Raw genomic sequence first — 23,184 nt, 5'->3', positions numbered from 1 at the left:
TGAACCTTTAATTGAATAAATACAATATTTATTATATATCGATCTTATTAGTAAAACAGATATCAGATAAATCGTAGAGGTCAAAATTGTAAACATTTTACCAGATTACCCAAATTAACCCTACATACATACATAAATACATACATTAAACAAACAAATATACATAAATACATACATACATACATGTCATGTGAGGTCATGATGCTGTAAGACCCCATCTAGTCTTTTGTTGAAGGAGTCAAGGAAGACCTTTAACGGTTCCGGACCAGATTTGAATAATTCTGTACTCCACTAATCTCTCCACTCACTGCCAGAGATATCAACTCTGCGCACAGGAAGGTTTTATTTTGAAAATCTCAGGACCTCTTCTCATCTCATTACTGTGGATTGGCAGCGATACGGTGTAATAACACTGAGCGAACTGTTGCAACTCAACAGGTCAGGAGGGTAGGGCGTGTGTGTTCGTGTGCGCGCGCGCGTGTGTTCGTGTTCGTGTTTGTGCACGTGAGAAGGAGTGAACTCTCAGCGTCATCAGGGGAAAGTTTCCAGCGGCTCAGTCAGTTCAGCGGAAGTGAAGTACGTCGAACAGGTGTCTGTGTGCTTCTGTTGTCGCGGGACTCGTCAGCGCGTTGTGAAGAGTTTCAAGTGGTCCGTGGAGCTGAGGACTCCGGTTTCTGTCACTTTCAAACATGTCGAGCCTCCGACCCAAACTGTGTGAGTTGGAGAAAGGACCCAGCGGCTACGGGTTCCACCTGCACGGGGAGCGGGGCAAGACCGGCCAGTTCATCCGGCTGGTGGAGCCCGACACCCCCGCCGCCGCGGCCGGGCTCAAAGCCGGCGACCGCCTGGTGTTCGTGAACGGGGAGAGCGTGGAGGGCGAGAACCACCAACAGGTCGTCGGCAGGATAAGAGCCACCTCCGGGGCTCTGGAGCTCATCGTGGTGGACGCCGACACCACCGAGCTGCTGAAGAAGCACGGGTTGCAGGTTCGGAGAGAGTACGCCACGGAGGGGATCCCGCTGCCCGGCGGGGACAGCGACTCAGAGCGGGCGGAGACACAGAGCAACGGCACCCCGAGGGAGGCCACCCCTGTCCCGCGGGAGAACGGGGACACGTCCTCGCAGAGGTCAGACAGGCTGAGTGTCAGCTCCAGCATCAAGGTAAGGAACAGTCCCTCTGGTTGACCCACTGCACACCTCTACTGTGTTCAATTCCACCTATCAATACATCCAACTGATTATTATAGTATTTTTTTTTTTTAAACTAGAAAATCAGCCTTTATGTCATTATGTGTCACAAAACACTGAACCTCACTTTCTTTAATTTATTTAGAATCTCTGAGTTTCTTAGTTTAGAAGCTGTTTCTTCCACAAATACCCAGATGGAAATGTGTGTTTCTGGTAAACAGCACTTTGTACACCTGGTGAATCAGGCTACTTTATGACACAGTGCGTGAATAATGTGAAAAAAATCAATATTGTCATAAAGACATATAGATCATTGTTTTGCAGCATCATTAACAACGACTGATACATTAATATCATCAGTATATCATCTCACTGTCAGATCAGCGAAGAGCCCCTGGTTTGTATCCTATGATCTGATCTGAGTTCAGCGTCACCGGTAATAGGTTTCCTACCATGTGGCCACTAACAGAGAGGTGACACAGCACAGTGAAATGCTACCGACCTTTGACTTCCTCCTGTGAAACAAAGTCTTTGTCATATATATGTACCGGTGTCTCTGTGTTTACCGTTTTGAATTCCCCCGTCAAGTTTGGCTTGTTGGATCAGATGCCTTGTCAAACCGATGTAGGTCATTGAGACTGTGTCAACTTAACACCACTACATTATCCACTGGCACGTTAAATTATATAAACTGACATAATAGAGTAGGGAAGCTCTTATTGCTTGGCCAGACATTCAATGATCAAACTTTCAGAATAAGCTTTGTAGAAAAGAGCTGGATTAGTAACACTACTAATGCTCTGACTTCATATCTTGGAATCTGAGACCGTGCACCACATTTAAAACTGAAGTACTTTGAAAGACCAGGCGTTTGCTGTGGGTTCTAAAACAATTTCAGAACATTATTGTTTCAAAGCTTGTAAACCCTGATTTAATTGCTGTGTAATTGCCTCGCTGAGGAAGTGTTAAACTGTGAGCAACTCTGAACCAAATTTGGTGAGATAATTACTCAGGGGGGTGTCTCCAGATGATTAACTTTACGAGCTGACTATGCAGTCAATCGGTCAAGGACAAGAAAAATCCGGTCTGAAAAACTCCTTGTCCAAGGTATCTCCACAATGAATGAAAAGCGAGACGATCTAAAGCTGATATTGGTCAGAAAAGGATTTCCCATCATATAATGGCGTTTGACGTGTGAAGAACGACATGAAGAAATCACCAAAGTATGTCATCTATAGTTAAAAAAATGCATATTTTTAAAGCTACAGGTATCTCTGCATCCAATAGGACTATAGACATGATATAAAGCTGAATTAGATCAATTTATGATCCCACAGTAGGAATGACATCATCAAGTAGCGTAGAAATGCATCAATGTTTCCAACCAATAAGATTGGAAACAAATTGCTTTGACAGACAAAGCAGACACAGGATATTTGGGGGGGCAATCACAAAAATCGACTGACACTAATGAAAACAACCAATAATTAAAAGCAACAAGAAGACAGCATCACGTAAAAAGCAGAAAGTACAAATAAAGAGAGAGAATAGCAACAATAAAAAGAAAAGGACGATATTACGTACAAGCAAATAAATATTTGGATAATAATTGGAATGAAAACCTAAAAAGATGACATCATACAAAGAAGAAGTGTTTCAATGTTTGAAGTATTTATACATAAGAGAAATGTCTGATATTTTAGGGAGCAGCAATGAAAAATAAATTGGAGTCATTGTCAGTAAGTATAGAGTATGTGAGTCGGCTTATTGTATATAAAGCAGTCGGGTTGTAATCGTAGTCCCCACTATCTACGATCACAACCTACGATATAATCCAAGACATTTTAGGCCTTAAAATGTCCAAAATACAACTTTGAAAAGTCCTTGAAACTGATAGGAAGTTTTAGATATGTATGTGGTCTCTCCTGCTGGGCTTCTTAAATCGTCAGTGGTTTATCTCTTCGTAACACTAGTAGTTTCCACTTGAGCAGCAGATGTTCTCACAGTGGACCTGCAGATCTCTGCAGCAGAAATTATCAAACAGCTGACACCAGATCTGAGAGTATTGGGGCGGCCAACAGAAAAGAGTCACACTTGCCCATTACGTAATAGTTCAATTAAATTAAATGGGAAAGAGCAATTACCACTGGGAGAAGTCGATCCAATGGTGTTAGTCTCTCTAGCATTTTGTCAGTCAGACATAGACAGTCGGGCTTTTAGGGCTGTCCAGACAAATGTAGCTTCTTTTAGGAGAGTTAATTACAAACAAATGTCAAACCACCACCACCACCAAATGTCTGCTATCACCCAATATGGTTTGTGTTCACATTAGAGGCATGAACAAACTTTGCACCAACAGCGCTGGCTCCTGACTCTTGAAAGTAATCTCTAGATGCTTTATGGTTCTAAGGCAACATTGAAAGTGCCACTACTCTGGACTTTACACATGTTAACTTAACATCAGTTAAGCATTAAGAAAAGTTAGCTGAGCTTAAGAACACTGAGGAGGATACTGCAGCCAAGGCAGAAGAGCCCAGATTAAAAAGCCAAGTTCTTGAGTACACACAGAGCCTGACTAATGGTCTGATACTGGCCTCTGATACCAGCCTCCAAGTGGGATAGACTTGAGTGGGCTGGCCATTGATGACGTAAATCTAGCCCTGCTGAGCATTAAACTGTTTAAACAATTGTTTCTTTCACGTCTTTGCCGGTGGGTAGACTTGGTATTGCAGCCCAGGTCTCAGTCACCAACCTTTCTTCACTCTAAATACACCCAAAGCCTTTATAGTGATAGTCTTTACAAGGGGTTGGATATCTAGTTCTGCAGAGATTGCTTTTTTTTTTTGCTCGCAAGATAAAAGCCTGAACTCAGCGAGCATGTCATCATATTATTGTAACATCCTGGCCTCCAGCGACTCAGTCCTCCAGCGCTCCAAGAACTCTGTTGGTCACCATAGAGACTCGGAACAGCAGAGAGAGAAGAGGCTTTTGTCAGCAGTGTTTGCATGTGGAGAAAGACGTCTAGGCCAGGGAGGAAAGTAGAGAGGGCTCTCACGCCTCAACAAGGAGGCCACGCTGACCCTGAAATACCTACACCCTCACTTTACATACACTGTCAATGGGGCTGGAGTGGAATGAGAATGTGTGTGAGTGCATGAACTAGCAGTTTGTTCTCGACTTGTAGATGTGGAAATGTCAAATAAATGATGAGATAATAGGATCCTAGATGAATGGGTGTTCAAAGATAGGAGGCGAAGCTTAATTTAATGAGGTTCTTGACCAAACATAAGTAGTTGCTGTCATTTCACTCCTGTGAAGTAACCCGCACTGCTGCTTTTTTGTCAGAGAAAATTAGTTTGCTGGTCAGCTTTTAATCGACAATCCATTGGTTACACAGGACACTGATTTACCACATTTACCCTTATGGTCAACAATCCTTTTCCCCCTGTGGGCTCCGTCTTTGCACTCTTTAACTCCTGGATCCTTACGCTCAGGGTGACAGCCGTGGGGCAGCACAGGCAGCTCTCGTCTTTCCAAAGAAGCATTTCTCCTTCAGTGTTTCACAGCATATCTTATCACTCAGCTCATATATGAGCCTTTGAAAGGGCAATTAATCTGCCACTTTGTTAGGTCAGGAGTAGGGAATGTTGTAAATCAAGATTACCTCGATGTTACTCAACATGGCTGCAGTTGGTTTATTCCATTGACTGAATGTTTCCAGCTATGGTATCAAACCAATTCATTACATGTGGACCTCTTTAGCACTTGTGCTTCAACCGATCAGTGTAATATTGTGTCTCAGGCATTAACATAACTACAAGCATTTTGCTTATGTAGCAATGGACTAAAAAGTTGATTAGTCATGCTGTTGCTTGAGCAATACTGGACTTTACAAACTTAGTACATGTATAAATATTTCATTATATACTTTCAATTTTTAAAATACCTTTCACCATGTTCTAAGCGGGACTTTTTTGTTCTTTAAAGGTGAAGCTGTTTTTTTTTTTATTGGATATATCAGCAGATATATATATATCAAGCTCGTAAATCTTTAAGTTGATGGCCAGAAAGATAATTTAAAAATTGATAATTAAATTAAAGGTGTGGTCAGGCACATTGTTTGGAGCATTTTCTTGAGCTAGTGGAAAGCGATTCCACATTTTATCAACAATAACCTGGTCTGAAGTCAGTGATGCAGTATTTCACTGTTAGTTTAAAGCACATTATAAAGATAAGTAATATGCACCTACGTCGTAGGTAGGTGTACAATGTGCAAACACTGCTGGTTACACACAGATGGTCTGCACCTGCACAAAGTCACAGCAGGGAAGTCTGTTATTACCTGGAAAATCTGTCTTATATTAGCAATTGGCGCACCTGACTTTTACTAAATGGGAGATGGTATTCTGAATTGTTTGTAAGCAAGATATAGAAAAAAACTGAGCATTGGAGTGCAGATCCAGATCCGAAAACAGATCCTGCATTTTCTTTCCCACTTTCTTAAAGGGGACATATTAGGAAAATTCCACTTTTGTAGTGCTTCTACACATTCATTTTGGTATCTGGCATGTCTACCGTCCCAAAAACTCTGGAAAAAAACAACTCCCGCGATTTGTTGTGGTTCCTCTATTTCAGAAACGATACGCTAGAGTGCGTCCAATGGGATTACGATCGAAATAAACGTCATAGTCCCACCATGCCCCTGTAGGGAGTCTCGCCTTGGACGGCGAGCTAACGCTAGCCGGGCTCCACCGCTTCCTCTAAACGTTGACTCAACAGTGTGGAAGGATGCTGCTGCTGCGCCAGCTCAAGCTCCCACTGCTCCCACTGCGGGGCTGCGCTGGGGGGCTGGGGCTCTTGCAGCCAGGCTCACTGGGGGTGAGGGGGGCACTCAAAACAGGTCAATCTGAGGAGGGCTGTTTTAGACAGGGTAAAAAGGGTGCTGTTTTAAATGATCCTTATGGTAATTCGACCAAAATATGTTACAGACATTTCATTAAGACCCCAAGGAACCATATCAACTTGTGGTAAAATGGGCATAATATGTCCCCTTTAACATTGCTGTTTTGCGCTATTGTCCATTGATTTCACTGGAAAAAATTCATATAATACATTTGATATTTGTTAGTCTTAAAAGATAGGAAAAAATGGTAAATATCCCTTGTGCGATTGATTGAATTTAAAGGGAATGTTTGGCCTTGGTGCAGTGCCACTCTATTTCATTTTATACCTAAACCACACCCATTATTAACTAAGAGCCATTTAGAATCATGCGCCTCATGTGGCCACCAGTTTCCAGCTGTTAAACAAAAGTGGATTTGAACACATCCTAAATGCACTTGTGCCATGCTGTTTGGACCTTGAGTGTTGCATTTTGAAAAAGTATTATTCAGAATTTGCTGACATTATAAAGACACAGCAATTTGGGGTATTAAACCACCATCCTTAAATATTGTGGTGAGACTGTACTGTTGAACAGAAATATTCAATTGAAGTACTTAAATTGATAAACTTGAAATTCATGTTTTGTGGACGACCCACTCTACCTCTTGAGCCACATCTGCCCTATTATCCACAACAGACTTCATTAAAGTGCTGTTGGCATCAACTGACTAAGATCATCACTGCCTCATTGTTTTCTTGGAGACAAACTCTAAGCAAAGATGCACACAGTTTTAAAATAGCCCCTGTTTTTGTCCAAGTCATTCCCCCACAGTCCTTTCCTGGGATTGCTTCCTTAGGATTTAAGAACAAGAAGACATAGATTCCTTTTCAGCATTTTTTTTGTTTAATCAAGACTTTGGAGCCATCACTACTATGATCTTTTTGATCCCTTCAGCATTGACTGGACCGTGAAGTTAAGCTGTCCACTGAATATCTGCAGATCCATGCAGATTTTATCTATGGCTTTGGGATGACAGGGATTAGAATTCCATTTGGTCCAAGTAATTAGTAATAGTGTCTTTGAAGCCTTTCCCTGCTGAAAGAATTGACAAGACTATATTTGGCTGTGTCCTCAAGCTATAGCATCAGGCTACTTCTTTGTTCATTTAGAAGTATCTAAAGGGAGAATCCAGCAAATGCGATGTCTTCTGAAATATGGAGATTTTTGATACTTAGTGTCACCCTTTTCATGTCCAGTCAATCTATACAAGATTCTGTGAAGCATCCATCCATTACATCCTCTTGCATTCCACTTAATCCAGCTTCTCCATGGGCAAGCAGATTCTTCCTAGAATAGTTAAACGGATTGTACAATGAAAAATGAAAATTCCCTCATCATCTACTCACCACTATGCCGATGGAGGGGTGGGTGGGTGAAGTGTTTGAGTCCATGAAACACTTCTGGACTCTCAGGGGTTAACAGCATTGGGGCAAAGTCCAATACAATTGATTCCAATCGCGTCACCTAGGCTAAAAATGGTTTATCCCTGAAACTCCTAATGTGTTTTGTGGAGTCAAACCCTTCACCCACCCCTCCATCGGCACCTTCACTAGCATTTGCATTAAAAGGATAACCTGGACTTCTGAAGTACTAAGCCTGCTATCCTGAACTTTATCTGATGGCAACTTGCTAATGGCTAACCATGGTACCAGCGAATGTTTCTCTTCATATTATTGTAGTAAAATGTTACTTGACATTAGCAAAATGCTAATCTTCAGTAAAGGACCTGTGCTATAATGATTTATATAGGTTACCAAACCACTTTGTTCTTCCATTGTTCGACCTCATCTTGTTGTCTGAACTTTGGAAATTTGTATTTTCTCCATTACACTCACACTCCACCAAGCTTTGGTGTGTCATCTATTCTCCACTCCCTTGTGGGTCTTGTTGTAATTGTGGTTAAATTGTGTCTAGAAAAAAGAATGTTTAATAATAATGAATCTTAAACTAACTTTAGTTGCATTTGGGCAGGGACCATGTCTCTAAACACACACACACACACACACACACACACACGCAGACACCACATATAAACATGACTTCATACGTACACAAGGCAGGTTCCTCTGTCAGTAGAGATGAAGGCTGTTGGATGGAAGCTGCATGTGAAGAAACCACTTCCTGTTCTCGTAGCTAGTTGCTATAGAGCTGAGGCCACATTGTTTGTCTTTGTCCCAGCCAGTTAATGATAACCACGATATTGCATACAGTGGCAGTTCTATGCAGTGTCCTGTATGTGTGATTATGTAAGCCAATACCCTCCTCAGGCAGTGAACACAAAGCTATATTCTAATCCAGCAAGTGCATAGTCCTTCTGTATGTACAGTTTGGACGTCAAACAGCAAAGTGGAGGATCATATGTGTCACAACACGTTTAGCTGTCATGCAAACCTGTTCGGGTGGTGCTACAAAAATAGCTCCATTTGTTGACGTGGGGCCGTCACCCTGTATCTGTAGAACTATAGAATCAAGCGTTGGGGTATAGCCTTGTTTCCCTTCTGTAGAACTGAGCCCAGATATAGTTATTTCAATTTTCACACCACACTCCTGAAGTGTTTTTTCGCCCTTAGTTCAAGGTCCTCCCAACAAGTTAGTCTTCACTAACCAGGTTGGAGCACAGGACCTGATGTTTAACTACAGCGAGCTGTAAAACCATTAACCTTTGATATTCAACAAGCTTAGGGAATGTTTACTGTGGCTGGTGCTGTCACAGTAAAACTAGGCTAATGCTGCAGTCAAACAGTTTACAAACTACATGTTGTTTCTATGACGGTACATATGTGTTAAGTTTCATCCACTGAATCGCGCATCATCTTGGATATTGAATTACAAGCATTGCTAACCCTTTCAGTAACAGTAATAGTTGATTCTAGAAATTAGTGGTCCTAGCTTTTTGGCATTGCTGTTCCTTGTTCTTTGTCCAGTGTGCTTGAAAGGTCATGTGATAGACGTGTTAGTATGGATGGAGATTATTTCTGTTAAAGTGCTGTAATGGCCGTCTTGACAGAGGTCAATTTAGTTTGTTTAAAGCATTCATAAGAGCTGGCTGGCAGTGGTGGAATGTAACAAAGTATTTTTACTTTGTTACTGTACTTAAGTACATTTTTACGTATCTGTACTTTACTTTAGTAAAAATAATAGTGCATACTTTTTACTTTTACTCCGTTACATTTTTAAGCTATTATCTATACTTTTACTCCACTACATTTCTACAATATGTGTCGTTACTCGTTACATTTTATGAACACAGTTTCGGGAAATATGGATTGGGTTGCTGTTTTGGAAGTTTAAACGCACACACACACGTGTCCTTACACCGCAAAAAGACGTTTAGGATTATGTTTATAATAATGACAACAAGTAACGAAATAACCACAAACCTTGTGCCTTCATCAGCCATGTGCTAAACAACTAAAAGTAATGCCTTTTCATGCAACAACGAGGCACACCTGCCATTTAGCGAACTACCTTTTCAAAATAAAAGTATAACATTTCTCTTTCCGTCTAAACCATTTAAAAATATTCAGAGGATGAATATTTTGGCTGCCTGACCAATGGTCAAATGTTCATTTCAAGGTCCTTCATTTTAAATTTCTCATTCTAAGATCTGCCTTGTTCTGACCAGTTTTACAGTTGTTTTTCATGTTCCATGTTTCCATTTTTTACACGTTTACAATTAAATAAAATATTTAAAGATACAACATGTTGTCTTTATTGGTTTGGCTTCATGGTATTCACTTTGCAGATAATCCCTGGTAGATAACTTGTCATCCGCAGAATTGTAAAATAGAATGTGAACAGTATTACAGAGGGTAAGCACAATAAGTACACCAACCTTTCCAATAAATAAATGTTGTTGCTTATAATTATTACTATTAGTGACATCTGTAGAGGCATGAGTATTACCAGTATTATCAGCATTCTTTATCAAAATGGCACAGCCTAGACATTGAGAGACAACCCATTGCATGAGTACTTTTACTTTTAATACTTGAAGTAAATTTAAAAGTAAGTACTTTTTACTTTTACTTAAGTAGGATTGTTGATGTAGTACTTTTACTTTTACTTAAGTATATATTTTCCTGGGTACTTGTACTTTTACTTAAGTACTTAACTTCAGTACTTCCTCCACCACTGCTGGCTGGTTTGTTTGTTGTGAATCCCCACAAGGATGCAGGTAATCTACTGTAGTTGGGTGTGACCTCTGATCTCCATGTGGAGGCAAACCACAATGGTTTTAGTTTTTTCCAAATTCCCATATGCCACTGACTTGTTTGGGGGTCAGCAGGAGGGATTGGCTCCAGCTCCTGCCACCTCCTTCAAAGGATGAGTGATATAGAGAATGGATGGATTACTTTTTACTCTTACCGGCTGATCGTTACAGACAGCAGTGTATCTCATTCCCTTGTGGTAGCTTTGTGATGGTCATAGCTAAGTGCTACTTTTGTGCTGCGGCCTTAAAGATTTCCTTTGTTGTCCTGACGTACAAGAAATAGTGTACAACAGGTCAGTTGATGTAAATTAAATAAAAAAAGTGAAATAATGACATGCTCTCAGGGTCTGTTATAAAGCAGCCAGTCAAATTGCTTGCTAAGTGGAGTGTTAAGTGTCCAATAAAATTCTTAATCGAAGAAACACACTGCTCGTGCATCGTCAGATTGTAGAGTTAGGCGTGGCAGAGGTCGTGTGGCGGTTGACAGAGTGAGCACTTGTCCCTCTGAGCTCATACACCTCAGATCTTTCATTCGACCTGACAGTCAGAGTATTTGGCTGCAATGCTGTGCTTGTTTGTGACCTACAGTTTTTTTTTACCTAACACGTCTGTACAATATGTGAGGCTTTCTGTCAGTTTAGCTGCAGGGGATAAGTCCGTTATCTCAAATGTCAAGGATGAAAAACTCAGCCAAGGTCACGACAGCTGAACATATTATCACTTTTATTACTAACCTCTCTACACTGGATATTACATAAGATTCTCATTTACTGTAGGTATTATTTCAAGTTGTAGAGTATGGAATGTATATTTATGTGTTTAGACACATAATAAATCATTTATATAAAGTGTAGGCATGGAGAGATATGTGATGCTGCATGAGGTGAAAGAGACAGGTCTCGTAAAACAACAGATTAGTTTCTGTACTTTGGTCCATGTGATGCACAGCTTCAGCAGCAGAAACGGGCTTGACTTCACATTGCTCCGGCAACTTCTTTTCTAGTTTTGATGACCACTAGTTTACTGTATTATTTTTAAATTTTTTCCTTAGTTTTTCGCCATTCACACAAACATTAATACGATGTGTCTCTGGTTCGCCCATGGACAGTTCAGCATGCTGAATGGTGAAAACTGGGATCGAACCGCCGACCTTCTGGTTATAGGACAACCCACTCTAACCCCTGAGCGGCTAAATCTGAGCACAGTCATGATATGTATGTTTTCAGATTGTTGAATATTTATAAATCTTCTGATGCAGAAGTCATAGATTATTATCTATGTAACAAAGCCTCAGGAAGGTTTTCATGATGGTAGTGGTTGTTCATTACATCCAAAAGAGTTGCTGCTAATAGCTAATTTAACACATTTTAATGGTGCCAACGTTTTTGGGGATGAGGCCAGTTCTGGTTATTTAAAATATATAATAATAATCAAAGCATGGTGTATAGGTTGAGTGGCCCTGCACTATTTAGTTCTCAGAGCATTCTCTGTATCTCAATGTGCACTGATATATTGTACATCACTGGTATTTAACAAGTAACATTATTACATGGGTAACATGCCTTTAGCTATAATATACTATTGGCCAAAGTAGTATGTTCCACTGGGTAACACTTTTCTAACAGCATGTACGTGACAAAATGTAGCAAACCATGAAGTGGCATACCACTCGTCAACATGGTAAGAGTTAGTATGGGTGACTGAATACTGCACCACTAAAAACTTCTATGTTGGGATCATCTTATCATTGTTGGCCAGTCACAGTCACTGATTATATCACAGAAGTATTTCAGATAGATTTGGGTGTGGAAACACCTCCTTAATGATGTGTTTCCACAGAAGAGGATTGCGTTATCAATTAAAACACTGAAAATAGTTTCAGAGTTAGCATGCGGAAGAGACTCTGCTGACTGCTGGACTTCAGCCCGTGGTGTCATTATCATACAGCACCCACTGCCGCTGCACAGTTTGATTACGTGTGGCTCTGCTGACAGTGTGGTTTTCCTGTGCGCACTGACAAATCTGGTTTTCCAGTGTGTCAGAGACAGCTGCTGTGAAACACAAAACCTCTCAACATTAACTTAGCGTTTCTATATTTTTCTCATGGTCGTTTGAGCGGTACCGTAATGATCTGTGTTTAATCAGTTCTCAGCTTCAGTAAAAAGCACCACGGTCTTTTCACACTGAGGCCAAATGCAAGGGAGGCAGCAAAGAACAAAAGGCTGCTCTATACAGGCAGAGACACCTGCTGGCCGAATTATTAAAGGAGTCTGTGGTGAAAGATATTATTTCAGCTCTGCTAGTAGCTAGGATGATCATTCTCACTGAGAATTATACAGAAAATGTCAACACTTTTGAATCTGATCAGTAAGAAACCCAGCCTGGTATTCTCCCTGAGGTTCTCTCACTCCCTCCCTTATCCCTCCTCCACCTCCCTGCTGGGTGCTGTCACAACGCCCGGGACCTTGGCCCGTTAGGACTCTCTGTACTCAGGCTGACGAAAACAACAGACCTTATCCAGTGGGGAGAGAGTGAAATCTGACCAGCAACATATGTCAGCTCTAAACCAGAGGCATAGACCTACCTGAGCATATCACTCACATGCAGAGAGAGAGGGATTAATGTGAAGCTGGTAGTGTGATCATGGTAGAGAATTATGGAGATGGGAATCAAAGACGTCTGTATCCCATGTCTCCTCACAGTGGGCTTCTTTAGATGGTTCATTGATTCACTGGCAGAGAGGCAGAGCTAGTGTGAGTGAAACACAGAGGTGGCAGTCTATCTGTGGTCATCTCCTGTGCCACAGGCCGATTCTCTGCTCACCTGTGGTGCAGTAACTGGATTAAAGTTCGCTCGTTCACCTTAAATGATGGGTTCAACTACTCTACAGCAGCCAAGAAGTGCTTGTACAGAGATCTATCAGAGTAATGTGTAAACGCCACTTTGATTATTTAATTTGAACAAACATGCATGAGGATAGCAAATTAGCATAATTAATGCCCCGATAATACCATACAAGGCCATGCACTAGTGCACACTAGTGTTCATTCATGAAAATATCGTCTCGATATCAATATAAAAAAAGTAAATAGAAGTCAAATGGACTTTAGAGATCTAGGAAAGCAGAGGTATTATTGCTGTTCGATGGGTCGCAGAAATAAAGAAAAAATAGATTGACATGAAAAGATTGACTCGCCACAGAAAGGCGATAGAGTAAAGTTGACAGGTCTTGCATGAGGCCCATTGTCACGCTGTTCTTTGGAGCTTGAATTCCTTAAAACAGCTGATTGCTGCTGCTTAAAAAAGGTTGACGAGAGTGGTGGGACAGAGAGTGAACCCAAAACAATGATTGATAAGATGTTAAAACTGCTCTGTTGAGATGAGGTGAGCTGTCTGTTCCGTTGGTTGATCACTTCAAATGAGACCTCTCACATACATGCCATAATTTGAATCGACTGTTGCAGCCCCTGACCAAGAAGGAGGTATATGCCTCTGCTTGTTGCAGAAAGAAAACTGTAGTGCACAGCATTGTGTACCTTGCACCTCACGTGTTATATCATCCTTATCTTCTTCATTAACAACCGGGAGTTACGTGGGTTTTGTCATAAATGTGTGATTCCATCCAAAGGTTCTCCCGAGATCCCTAGATCGACCTGCCCCACCCAGGGAGCTTCAACAATCATCACCTACTCTGATTTGATATTAACCTCTGTGAAATTGTGTAAGCCCCTTTGTGAGTGGTTGAGAAGGAGTGCGTCTGCCTTGAGTCAGCTGAGGTTCAATGGATGATCTTCATGGTCACTCAGCAGAGAATCATTGACAGATGTGCCACTGATAGAGGATGCTCGACAGATTGCTGTGGTTTTTATTAGGTGATGGAAGTGCAACAGGTGGTTGGGGGGGGGTCATTTTATCAGGGCGTCCACTGTTACTGCACATGTCAGCTGTAAAAAGGTTCAGAGGTCGTTTTTTTACATAGCTATGGAAGTTGCTGAACAAAATGGCGTTTCTCACATTCTTATGTGCAATAAACAGAACAATTTACATTATGTAAAGAGCATTAAATACAACTTAAAAAAAAAAAAAAAAAATGTTAACACAGCACAGAGCTTTTAGGTTTAAAGGGTATTTAAGGTATACATAGTGCTTAATAAATAGTATTTTACTATAAAAAAAATTTTCTGATTTCCTAGGACCAATCAGTGAAATTTAAGATAAGACATTAATTTGTTACATCTCATTATTTTGTATAAGTTTGTATGATATTGACTGAGTCACAATTTTTTATTTATTTAGTCCAATATCACAAGTTATAAGATGTTTACCATCATTTTATAATTTTTACTTCTTAGTTATGACTTGAGTTAGGTGATATTTTGAATTAATATCATCATTTTGAACGACTATTCCCTGGTTCTGCCTTTGCATATTTTATGTAAAGAGTCCTTCTTGAAATGAACTGTCTTACTGACATTCTGCTGTGTGTGTTTGTGTGCAGGATGAGAGAGGTGGGCTCCGGCCTCGTCTCTGCCACATGAAGAAGGGAACTAACGGCTATGGCTTCAACCTGCACAGTGAGAAGACTAAACCGGGCCAGTTCATCAGAGCTGTGGACGATGACTCCCCAGCAGATAGAGCTGGACTCAGACCCCAGGACAAGATCCTCCAGGTACACAACAACACGCGCGTGTGCGTGTGCGCGTGTGTGTGTGTGTGTGTGTGTGATTTCTTATGTTTGTTTGTGAATCAGCTGTAATCCTATAACAGCAGATGGAAACACAGATGGTACCTAACTGGAATGTGCGTATGTTTCTGTGTGCGTCTTGTACGTAAAGAGTGATTCTTGTTGTGCGTCTGATGCACATCGCAGGTTTCTCTCTTGCTGTGTGTGTGACGACCAGGTCTTCTGGCCAGGTTGAACAGGCTCAGAGTTAATCCACTTAGTGTTTCTGTGGGCCGAGTTACAGTCTGCAGGATCTCTCGATTTCAGGAGCGAAGCAACAATACGAGAGCTGGACGTGTACTGTAGTGGTATAATCCTGTATGTGTGCAATATTCGCATCGACATTCAGTAAACGGGACGTGGCGGGGGCTTAGGAGATGGATTTGGGGAAACAGAATGCTGAGAATGTGATGAATTCTTTGCAGGGATCATGGGTCACTTGAGATGAACATAGTTCTGTACCAGCGTGGGAGCTGGTGAGACTGAGACGTTCCTGACGGTATTCCCACCTCAGCTCAGCCTCCCACTGGAATTCCTTCGTCACTTATCTCCCTGGATGCTTGATTAGATCCAGTGCTCGGAGTAGGCTGGCACGCCACGCCCTGTAATAACACATGTGCCAGACATTTGCCAGCACTGGTTGGAATACCATTACTGATATCTTTACTTTTAAATATAAGGATAAATCACCTGCTTCTCCTTTATGTGGGAGTTAGGATCATGCTATTATTTATGTTCTTATTCCAAGAAACTGGAATATCTCCACCAGTGAAAGCTGACATCCCTGTCTTCATTGTGTAGGATCAGCTGGAATGCAATATATAAGACTACTTTGATATTACAGACATATAATTCAGGGCTTGAAAGTTACCCATTTTTATTGCGCAAGTGGTCAGCTCTAAGTTCTTCCACCTGGCACAAATATGTGTCTCCTGTGACCATTTGTGGTTGGAATTCACTTCCTGCTCTTAATACAAATAATCATGTTTTCAATGTGTGTGTGTGAGTGTGAGCTGCTTCAGTGTCAGTATGTGTTATTGCAATAAAATATTGTTTTTCATTTAAAAAGAAAATCGATATTTGACAATCAGTGGTGATATTCTGGTTGTGGCCACAAATAGATCACCAATAAAGATGTGAAGAGAGCTTTCAGTGATAAGGTGTCGATGTCAAACAAAAACACGTGATCTCTGCGTGACCGTATATTATATAGAAGATCAACAGTGACCTTATATAAATCTGGAAATAAAGAGTATGTACATGGAAACTGACCGGTTGTTAGAGGAATACAATCATAGTATTTGTAGTTATTTCTATGTTGAGATAAACGTTGGACTTGTCCTCTCCTCTGCTCCTCTGCTCCTCTCCTCTGCTCCTCTCCTCCTCTCCTCTTCTCTCAGGTTAATGGTATGACTGTAGTCGGGATGCAGCACTCAGAGGTGGTCGGGGCCATCAAGGCCGGAGGAGACAAGACCGAGCTGCTGGTGGTCGATGCTGAGACTGAAGAGTTTTTCAAGAGATGCAATGTCCTGCCCACCGAGGAACACCTAACTGGTAACACACACACACACACACACACACACACACATGTTTATTGCAAGTGAATGTGGATGAGGAGAGGCCTTTACGTTTTCTTTCCCCACTGTAGGACCTCTTCCTCAGCCAGTCTCAGAGAGAGCATCAGAGGACCACGAGGTGAGGACCACTACACCCACACAAACACACACACAGACAAAACACACAAACACACACACAAACACACACATGGCCCCTGACAGACAGTGGCTTGGAAATGCCGCGTTGATCCTCTCTGGACATTCCTGGTAGCAGATTAGGACGCCTGGTCAGTGTTATGTGAAGCTGTCTACATGTGCTCTCTGTCAGGTCTGGCTTGTTAAACTCTGCAACATAGATACACTCTGACTGACAACATTTAGGAAGACTGATACTGTATATTCAATATGTCTGCCACTGGTAGTGGAAATGCATCAAGACTCCTCTTCAGTTTCTGGCTTCGTTTATTTTGAGTTTTTACATCACAAGTAAAATCTTTTTTCCTTTTATTATTATTTATTACATTGTAATTGATTTCCCAGGGAGTAGCAGCAATAGTAATTCATGGATCTTGAGGAAAACATCTGGAATATTTAGGGAACTGATATCCATGAGTGTGCGATTTGGTGCAGTGTTGAATTTACTGTTGGGCCTCGGCATAGGTGAGCGCTCTACTACACTTGCTGCTACTGTTATTATTGTAATCACTTGCCGTTGTTTTGGTCATAATAGATTCTCACTTCTGCTACCTGGAATTTGGGAGTGTCAATACTTCAAATAAACTCTTAAAGGACTCACGCTTTGACACATTTGATGGAGTGGACATAATGACAATGCATTCAGTAAGCTTACCACCACCCTTCTATCCATTAAGCAAGTGAATAGAACAATACAAAATTAGGTTGAGTTGAATGTATTATTGTTTAAATATCAATCCACAACCACAATCTGAACATTTTTTACCTTCTGGCTTCTGCTGTCTTTCTAAAATGGTCCTTCGCTGCACTATAGTGGACAAAATAAAGAGTTAAATGAATTTGTTAGATATGAGGGAAATCACACCAAAAACATCTTTCTTATAACACTTTTTTCCTGTATTCCCAGTAGGAAGTAGCACATCTCATACACAACTGAAATTCAAAGTACTTTAGAAAGTGCATTTCAAAGAAAAGAAAACAAGACAACATTAAACAGTGAAATACAGGATACAGAGTTTAAATATTTTGAAACGATTCAAAAAGGCAAAAGCTAATAAATACTTGATTGATTACCATGGTTAATATGAGATAAGCTCTATTTAAAGTCAATGTGAGGGCCCATCTTGGTTAATAACTCTGGTGTTCTGAAGAATCTGGTAATTATTTTCCATTTAAATTCCCTCCAGGTGTCTGTAACTAGGTGTGCCTCTGTGCACATCCCCTCCCAGGTATTCTGTGGTATGACCTCGCTCATTTCCGCTTCCCATCTCTGCTTTATCTGCAGGGAATTATGTAGACTGTTGTATAGATTGCTTATTGTTTTCAAATCCTCGTTACCCATCTGTATTTCTATTAAGAACCTACATATTCTTTCATAAATAACTAAGCTGTATCACATGCAGCCAGATAATAAAGTCTGATAATAATGGGTGTTGCTGCTGTAGTTAGGCTGACATTCTGATTGATGTGGGGGAGTTCGGAGGAGAGCAGTTAGATGTGATGCATCACAGGCGGTTCTACCCTGTGGTTAAATCCATAGGCTCCTTCACACTACTTTCACTTCACACTACTTTCACTAACCCCCCCCGAGTTAGTCTGACAACTCTGGGCCTGCGTCGCTGTACAGTCCTTACTGCTCTCACCTACCTGAGCTTCCTGACAGGTTCAGATCAGTCATAACTTAACCACCAAAATAAAAGTAAATTTGCATCCAATTCCTGTCAGGACATTGTCGCTGTCCAACAAAAATAAATCCCTGCTCTTACTTTTCATTATTATTGTTCCTTGTTCATAGTATTTCCTGTAACAAAGCAACCAACTGCAGAGTCTGCCAGTCTGCTTCCTGTTGACACCACACACCCAGTGTATGTGAGTGGTCAGGTGATACATGTCTTCAGGTGTATGGAGGGTATTTTTGTTTTGAAACTACATTTGAGTACAAAAACCTATTTGCAAGGATGTGCAGTGCAAACTACATTTCCCCTAGTGCACCTTTCAGGTTGCTAGATTATTGTCGCCTCGTACTTCCCCATGTGTAACGCCCTCAGTTACCACACGCTCTGGTGTAAACTTTGTAGCTGTGAGTAACTAGAGCTGATGACATCATAAGGACTTGAGTAAAGTTGATAAAAGGCGTGTGAAGCCCCAGGAGGCGTGATGGGACACGTTTCTAGATGGCCTCCGTGATCTTGACGTGTGAATTCAGCGAAGGGCCCTTTAATTAGCAGACAGTGTGGTGTGACGTTCCACAGGCACAGCAGGGTGAGTTTATCAAAAGTAAACACTCTGCTCCCCCCCCCTCCCTCAGCTCTCCACACACACACACTGACAGTGACAACATGGGAAAAGTGGATTGGCCCCTCTGGTGACATTGTGGCTGACCCTTCACCATGGCAACGAGAGCTCAGCTCTGTGCATTCCCCCCCCTCCCCTCCCCTCTCTCTCTCTCGTCTGTGTCCTGGAGGATCATGGGATTGAAGTGGCTTTAACTCTGGAAGCGAGTTGGGGATTATGCAAATGAGCTGACTAACGAGCGCTGTTCACATAGTCGCACACGCAGCCAGAATCTTACTCCGCCTCAGCAGGAACAATCACTCATTCACCGGCGGTTGCGTAACCCAGCGCCCGGCCTCAACACCACCTGTGACCCGAGCTGTGTGTTTGTGTACACACTGGGTTTCATCGGTTGCCAACACAAGCAGATGGGTCCGGTTGTTCCTTAAGGCCAAGAGGAAACCGCTATTTCCCGTTATTCATTTATGAAGCCGGACTGATGGAACTTCCCAAACTACCTCACCCTTCTCCTCACAGCTTGTCACTTCACCATCCAGTAGCTTCGTCACCTCAGATCTACACTCGCGCTTGCCGAACTGGTTTTGATCCGGGTTCAGGTTTTCTGCACCTTTTTAAAAAGAATGAGCTCAGTCCCACATGGTCCCCGTGGTGATTTTACACCTTTGCTATCTGATGCAATTGTTTTAATTAAGTCCCTGTAGTATCTCTTTTATTTATTACCTCCTTGCTGCGTTGTGTTTATTTGCAGATTAGATAAAGATTAAATAATATAAAATAAAAATATAGGAGATTCAATTTAATATCAACACTTGGTGCTGCCGGTTGGCCCTTGTTTGTTGTTTGAATGTTTTCGAAGAGCAGCTGCTTCTTCATTCATTCATTCATGCATAGAGTGAGTCAAGTGTACTGTAGAAGAGCTCACGCAATGAACATGAGCAGGAAAGTGTTTATAATATGTCTATGTGTTTTCAATCCTGCTCACAGATAAGTGCTGACGCAGAGTCTCTGCTTGACAGTAATAAGTGAGCTGCACACGTCAGGCCTCCTGACCGCTGGGCTCTACTGACCTCTGCTGGACAGTAGGGTCAAGTAGGACTCTGATCAGTAATGAAGTAGTTTACTCCAGCAAAGAATCCAGGGAAGGAACAACTGGACAGACATACTAAATATTCACGAACAATTTTTTTTTTAAAATCAGATTTGACTGGTTATTCCTTACATGTAGTTTTTATCTCAACATTCATGTGGATTGGGGTCTGGTCTAGTTTGCCCCAAAGAACAAGGGGACGTTGCTGAATTGGTTTGCGAGTGTTGATCAGATAAGTTTTATCTGCTAAATATAAATATACATGAAATGTCCCCATTAGCTTTTTTAAATCCTAATTTAAATTCAAACTACTTTTATAGTCTTAGTCTATCTAATCCTTGAACATGTATAAAGGATGATATGGTAAATGGATTTTAATCATAGTATAAAGTATATTGTACAGAGACTCAAAAAGCCTTACACTACGAGCTACACAAAACCGTTCTCTCTCTCACACACACACACACACACAGAGAGCTTTTATTATCACACATCATTCACACACTCCTGGTACAGCCGTGAGGTTCAGTATCTTGCCCAAGGACACTTCGGCAGGCGGACTGGAGGAGGTGGGGCTCCTTAGTTAGTGGATGACCCGCTTTACCCCCTGAACCACATTATCGATATTTCTCTTATTGTCATCAAATCTCATGTGCCGAGCCCAAGCCAACCACAAACATTTTCTATTACTGTGATTCACGGGTTCCTTCATTGAACATGCGCACACACGCACACACACACACACGCACACACACACAGTTCTGCTACCAGTAGTAAGTGTTTTAAAGTGAACTACTGATGATTCTCAGTATGATAGGCAACAATAACAGATTTATATTCTAATCTCCCCCTTACACCCGCTACATATGAACACAGTGTCTGTCGTGTGTTTAAACAGGCGTCAGCAGTGATCAGGCCTCACGTGCCGGCGAGTCCCACGGCTTCCAATGCCTCGTCCGACACCTCCCTGCCAGCAGCCAGCAGGAGCTCCCCACCTCCAGAGGTACAGTGTGATGCCTTATTTGACTTTTTGTTTCTCTTTGGCACATTATTTTGGAATTGTTGTGATGGATTTACAGAATTATAAAGAAGCTGCAGCAGAATGATAATGGCTGCAGCCAGGACTATCTAAAAAAAAAAAAAAAAAGCAAGCCCATGAGACGAGGGCCAGGGTAACATATATTGTTGACTAATGTGTGTGTGTGTGTGTGTGTGTGTGTGTGTGTCTAGGTTGAGAGTGCCCCACAGCAGGGTGACAGCCTGGGTCTCAGTATGTCATTGGCTCAGGCCAGAGAAAGAGCCCATAAGAAACGAGCCGCCAAGAAAGCCCCGGCCATGGACTGGAGCAAGAGGAACGAGATGTTCAGCAACTTGTAAACATCATCTTCATCGGCATCATCTTCATCTTCAGTTCATTCTCCTCCAGACTCGTGACTCCAGAGAAATAATCAGCCCGCCTTCTGTCTGGATTCGCTTTTTTATCACACTGTAACTGAAGGACAGTTTTTATTTAGAACATTTTAAACTCCCCCGTGTGGAAACAGTATTATTTGATGATTCTGTTGGTTTTAATTTAGGGGTTTTCCACATTTGAAATGTCACTGTCACAAACAAGAATGAATGTTAATATATTAAGAAGAATGTGGGAGAGAGAAAGAAAAGTAATGTACAGTTTTTCTCATATAATAAAGAAAGACCACGTCAGGAATAGTAGGAAAAGTAGATTATTGTCAGAGTCGTGATTTAAATCTACACTTCAAATGAATGTCAGACCCTTGGTGTCTGTAATCAGCAACTAGAATTAAAGAGAAAACCTTTTTTTTTGTGTCTGTGAATGAACGCCGAGTCCGTGAATAACATTCCATGACGACAGCACAGTCAGAATGTTGGCGTCTGAAGACGAATGAGGAGACTGTGTAAGTTCTGTGAGGTTCGTCCAGTCATATCCCCCCCCACCCCCAGGGCTTCTGCCCTCATATGTGATTCAATGAAATAATTTTTTTCACCTGTACATACATGAATAAATGATTTTAAGAGGAAACAAGATTTTGTGTGAGTCCAGATAAGTTTGTCCTTTTTGTGATGAGATTTAAAGATGCACATGTGAAAATATGAAGGTTCAGATACTCATGGAGAATTTGCTAACGGATACATTTGATTTAACGAAACTGAGTCTGTTTTGTATTTTACATCCTGGAGCTTGGAAACATTCACGTCACCAAAAAAAAAAGAGGGCCACTCAAGTCTTGTTACCATTACAGTGGATCAAATAGGTGTTTAACATGACAGGGCCAGATTGGTTCACCTCATGATTCTGCTTTTTGGTTTTACAGCGTGTCTAGCGTGTCTGTGTGGGTGAATGTCCTTTCAACTCGACTTGGGACACAGACTACTCTCTTCAGATTTTCAACTCATGAGAATTCATTTCAGAGGTGGATCCATGGGGGGGATCTTACCCAGGCTTAATCCAGGAGCTTTTTTTTTTTAATCACTTGTAATATTATGAAGCCTTTTTTTTTCCTTTTGCAAAATCCCCCCAGGGAACAATCCATGGATCTTGATGAAAAAATAAAACAGGCTTATTTAGGGAACTGTGAGATTTGGTGTTTGGTCATGGTGGAGGTGCGCCCTCTCCTGGGTGCCATTCAAGTATCAATTCAAACGTTTCATTTAGCCTAAAAAAAAACATTGAGGTTTCCCTCATGATGAAATATCAATAGTTAATGAAAACAAATTTAAGACAAACAATTCTCTGTGAAATGAACTGGATTGAAATTCCAGTTTGAGCGTGAATCATCTAAAATCCACTTTACTTTTTATGTGAACACACCCAGACAAACACTTCCATTACAAATTCTCTTTTTTAATGGCTTCCAGGATGATACAGTGTTATTTATCAATAATACTATATAATACTATTAACAGAGGAACAGATAGTGCTAAGACTTCGATGTCTTGGTGTCAAAATGCTTTGAAAACATTT

The 23,184-nt window shown here is 41.3% G+C and overlaps 1 protein-coding gene across 1 annotated transcript; it reads left to right on the top strand.

Moving 5' to 3' along the window:
* The first annotated feature begins 412 nt into the window (after positions 1–412).
* Positions 413–22,247, top strand: nherf1a (NHERF family PDZ scaffold protein 1a). The gene is made up of 6 exons (XM_053414174.1): positions 413–1,160; positions 14,844–15,014; positions 16,469–16,622; positions 16,717–16,763; positions 21,100–21,204; positions 21,432–22,247. The coding sequence occupies exons 1-6, from the start codon at positions 690–692 to the stop codon at positions 21,576–21,578; spliced, it is 1,095 nt and encodes a 364-aa protein (XP_053270149.1). The 5' UTR covers positions 413–689; the 3' UTR covers positions 21,579–22,247.
* The last annotated feature ends 937 nt before the right edge of the window (positions 22,248–23,184 follow it).

This window comes from Pleuronectes platessa, chromosome 21, assembly GCF_947347685.1.
Source record: "Pleuronectes platessa chromosome 21, fPlePla1.1, whole genome shotgun sequence".
In the NCBI taxonomy this organism is placed as follows: domain Eukaryota; kingdom Metazoa; phylum Chordata; class Actinopteri; order Pleuronectiformes; family Pleuronectidae; genus Pleuronectes; species Pleuronectes platessa.
Note: the sequence above shows the minus strand (reverse complement) of the source record. Positions and strands in the feature narration are given on the sequence as shown.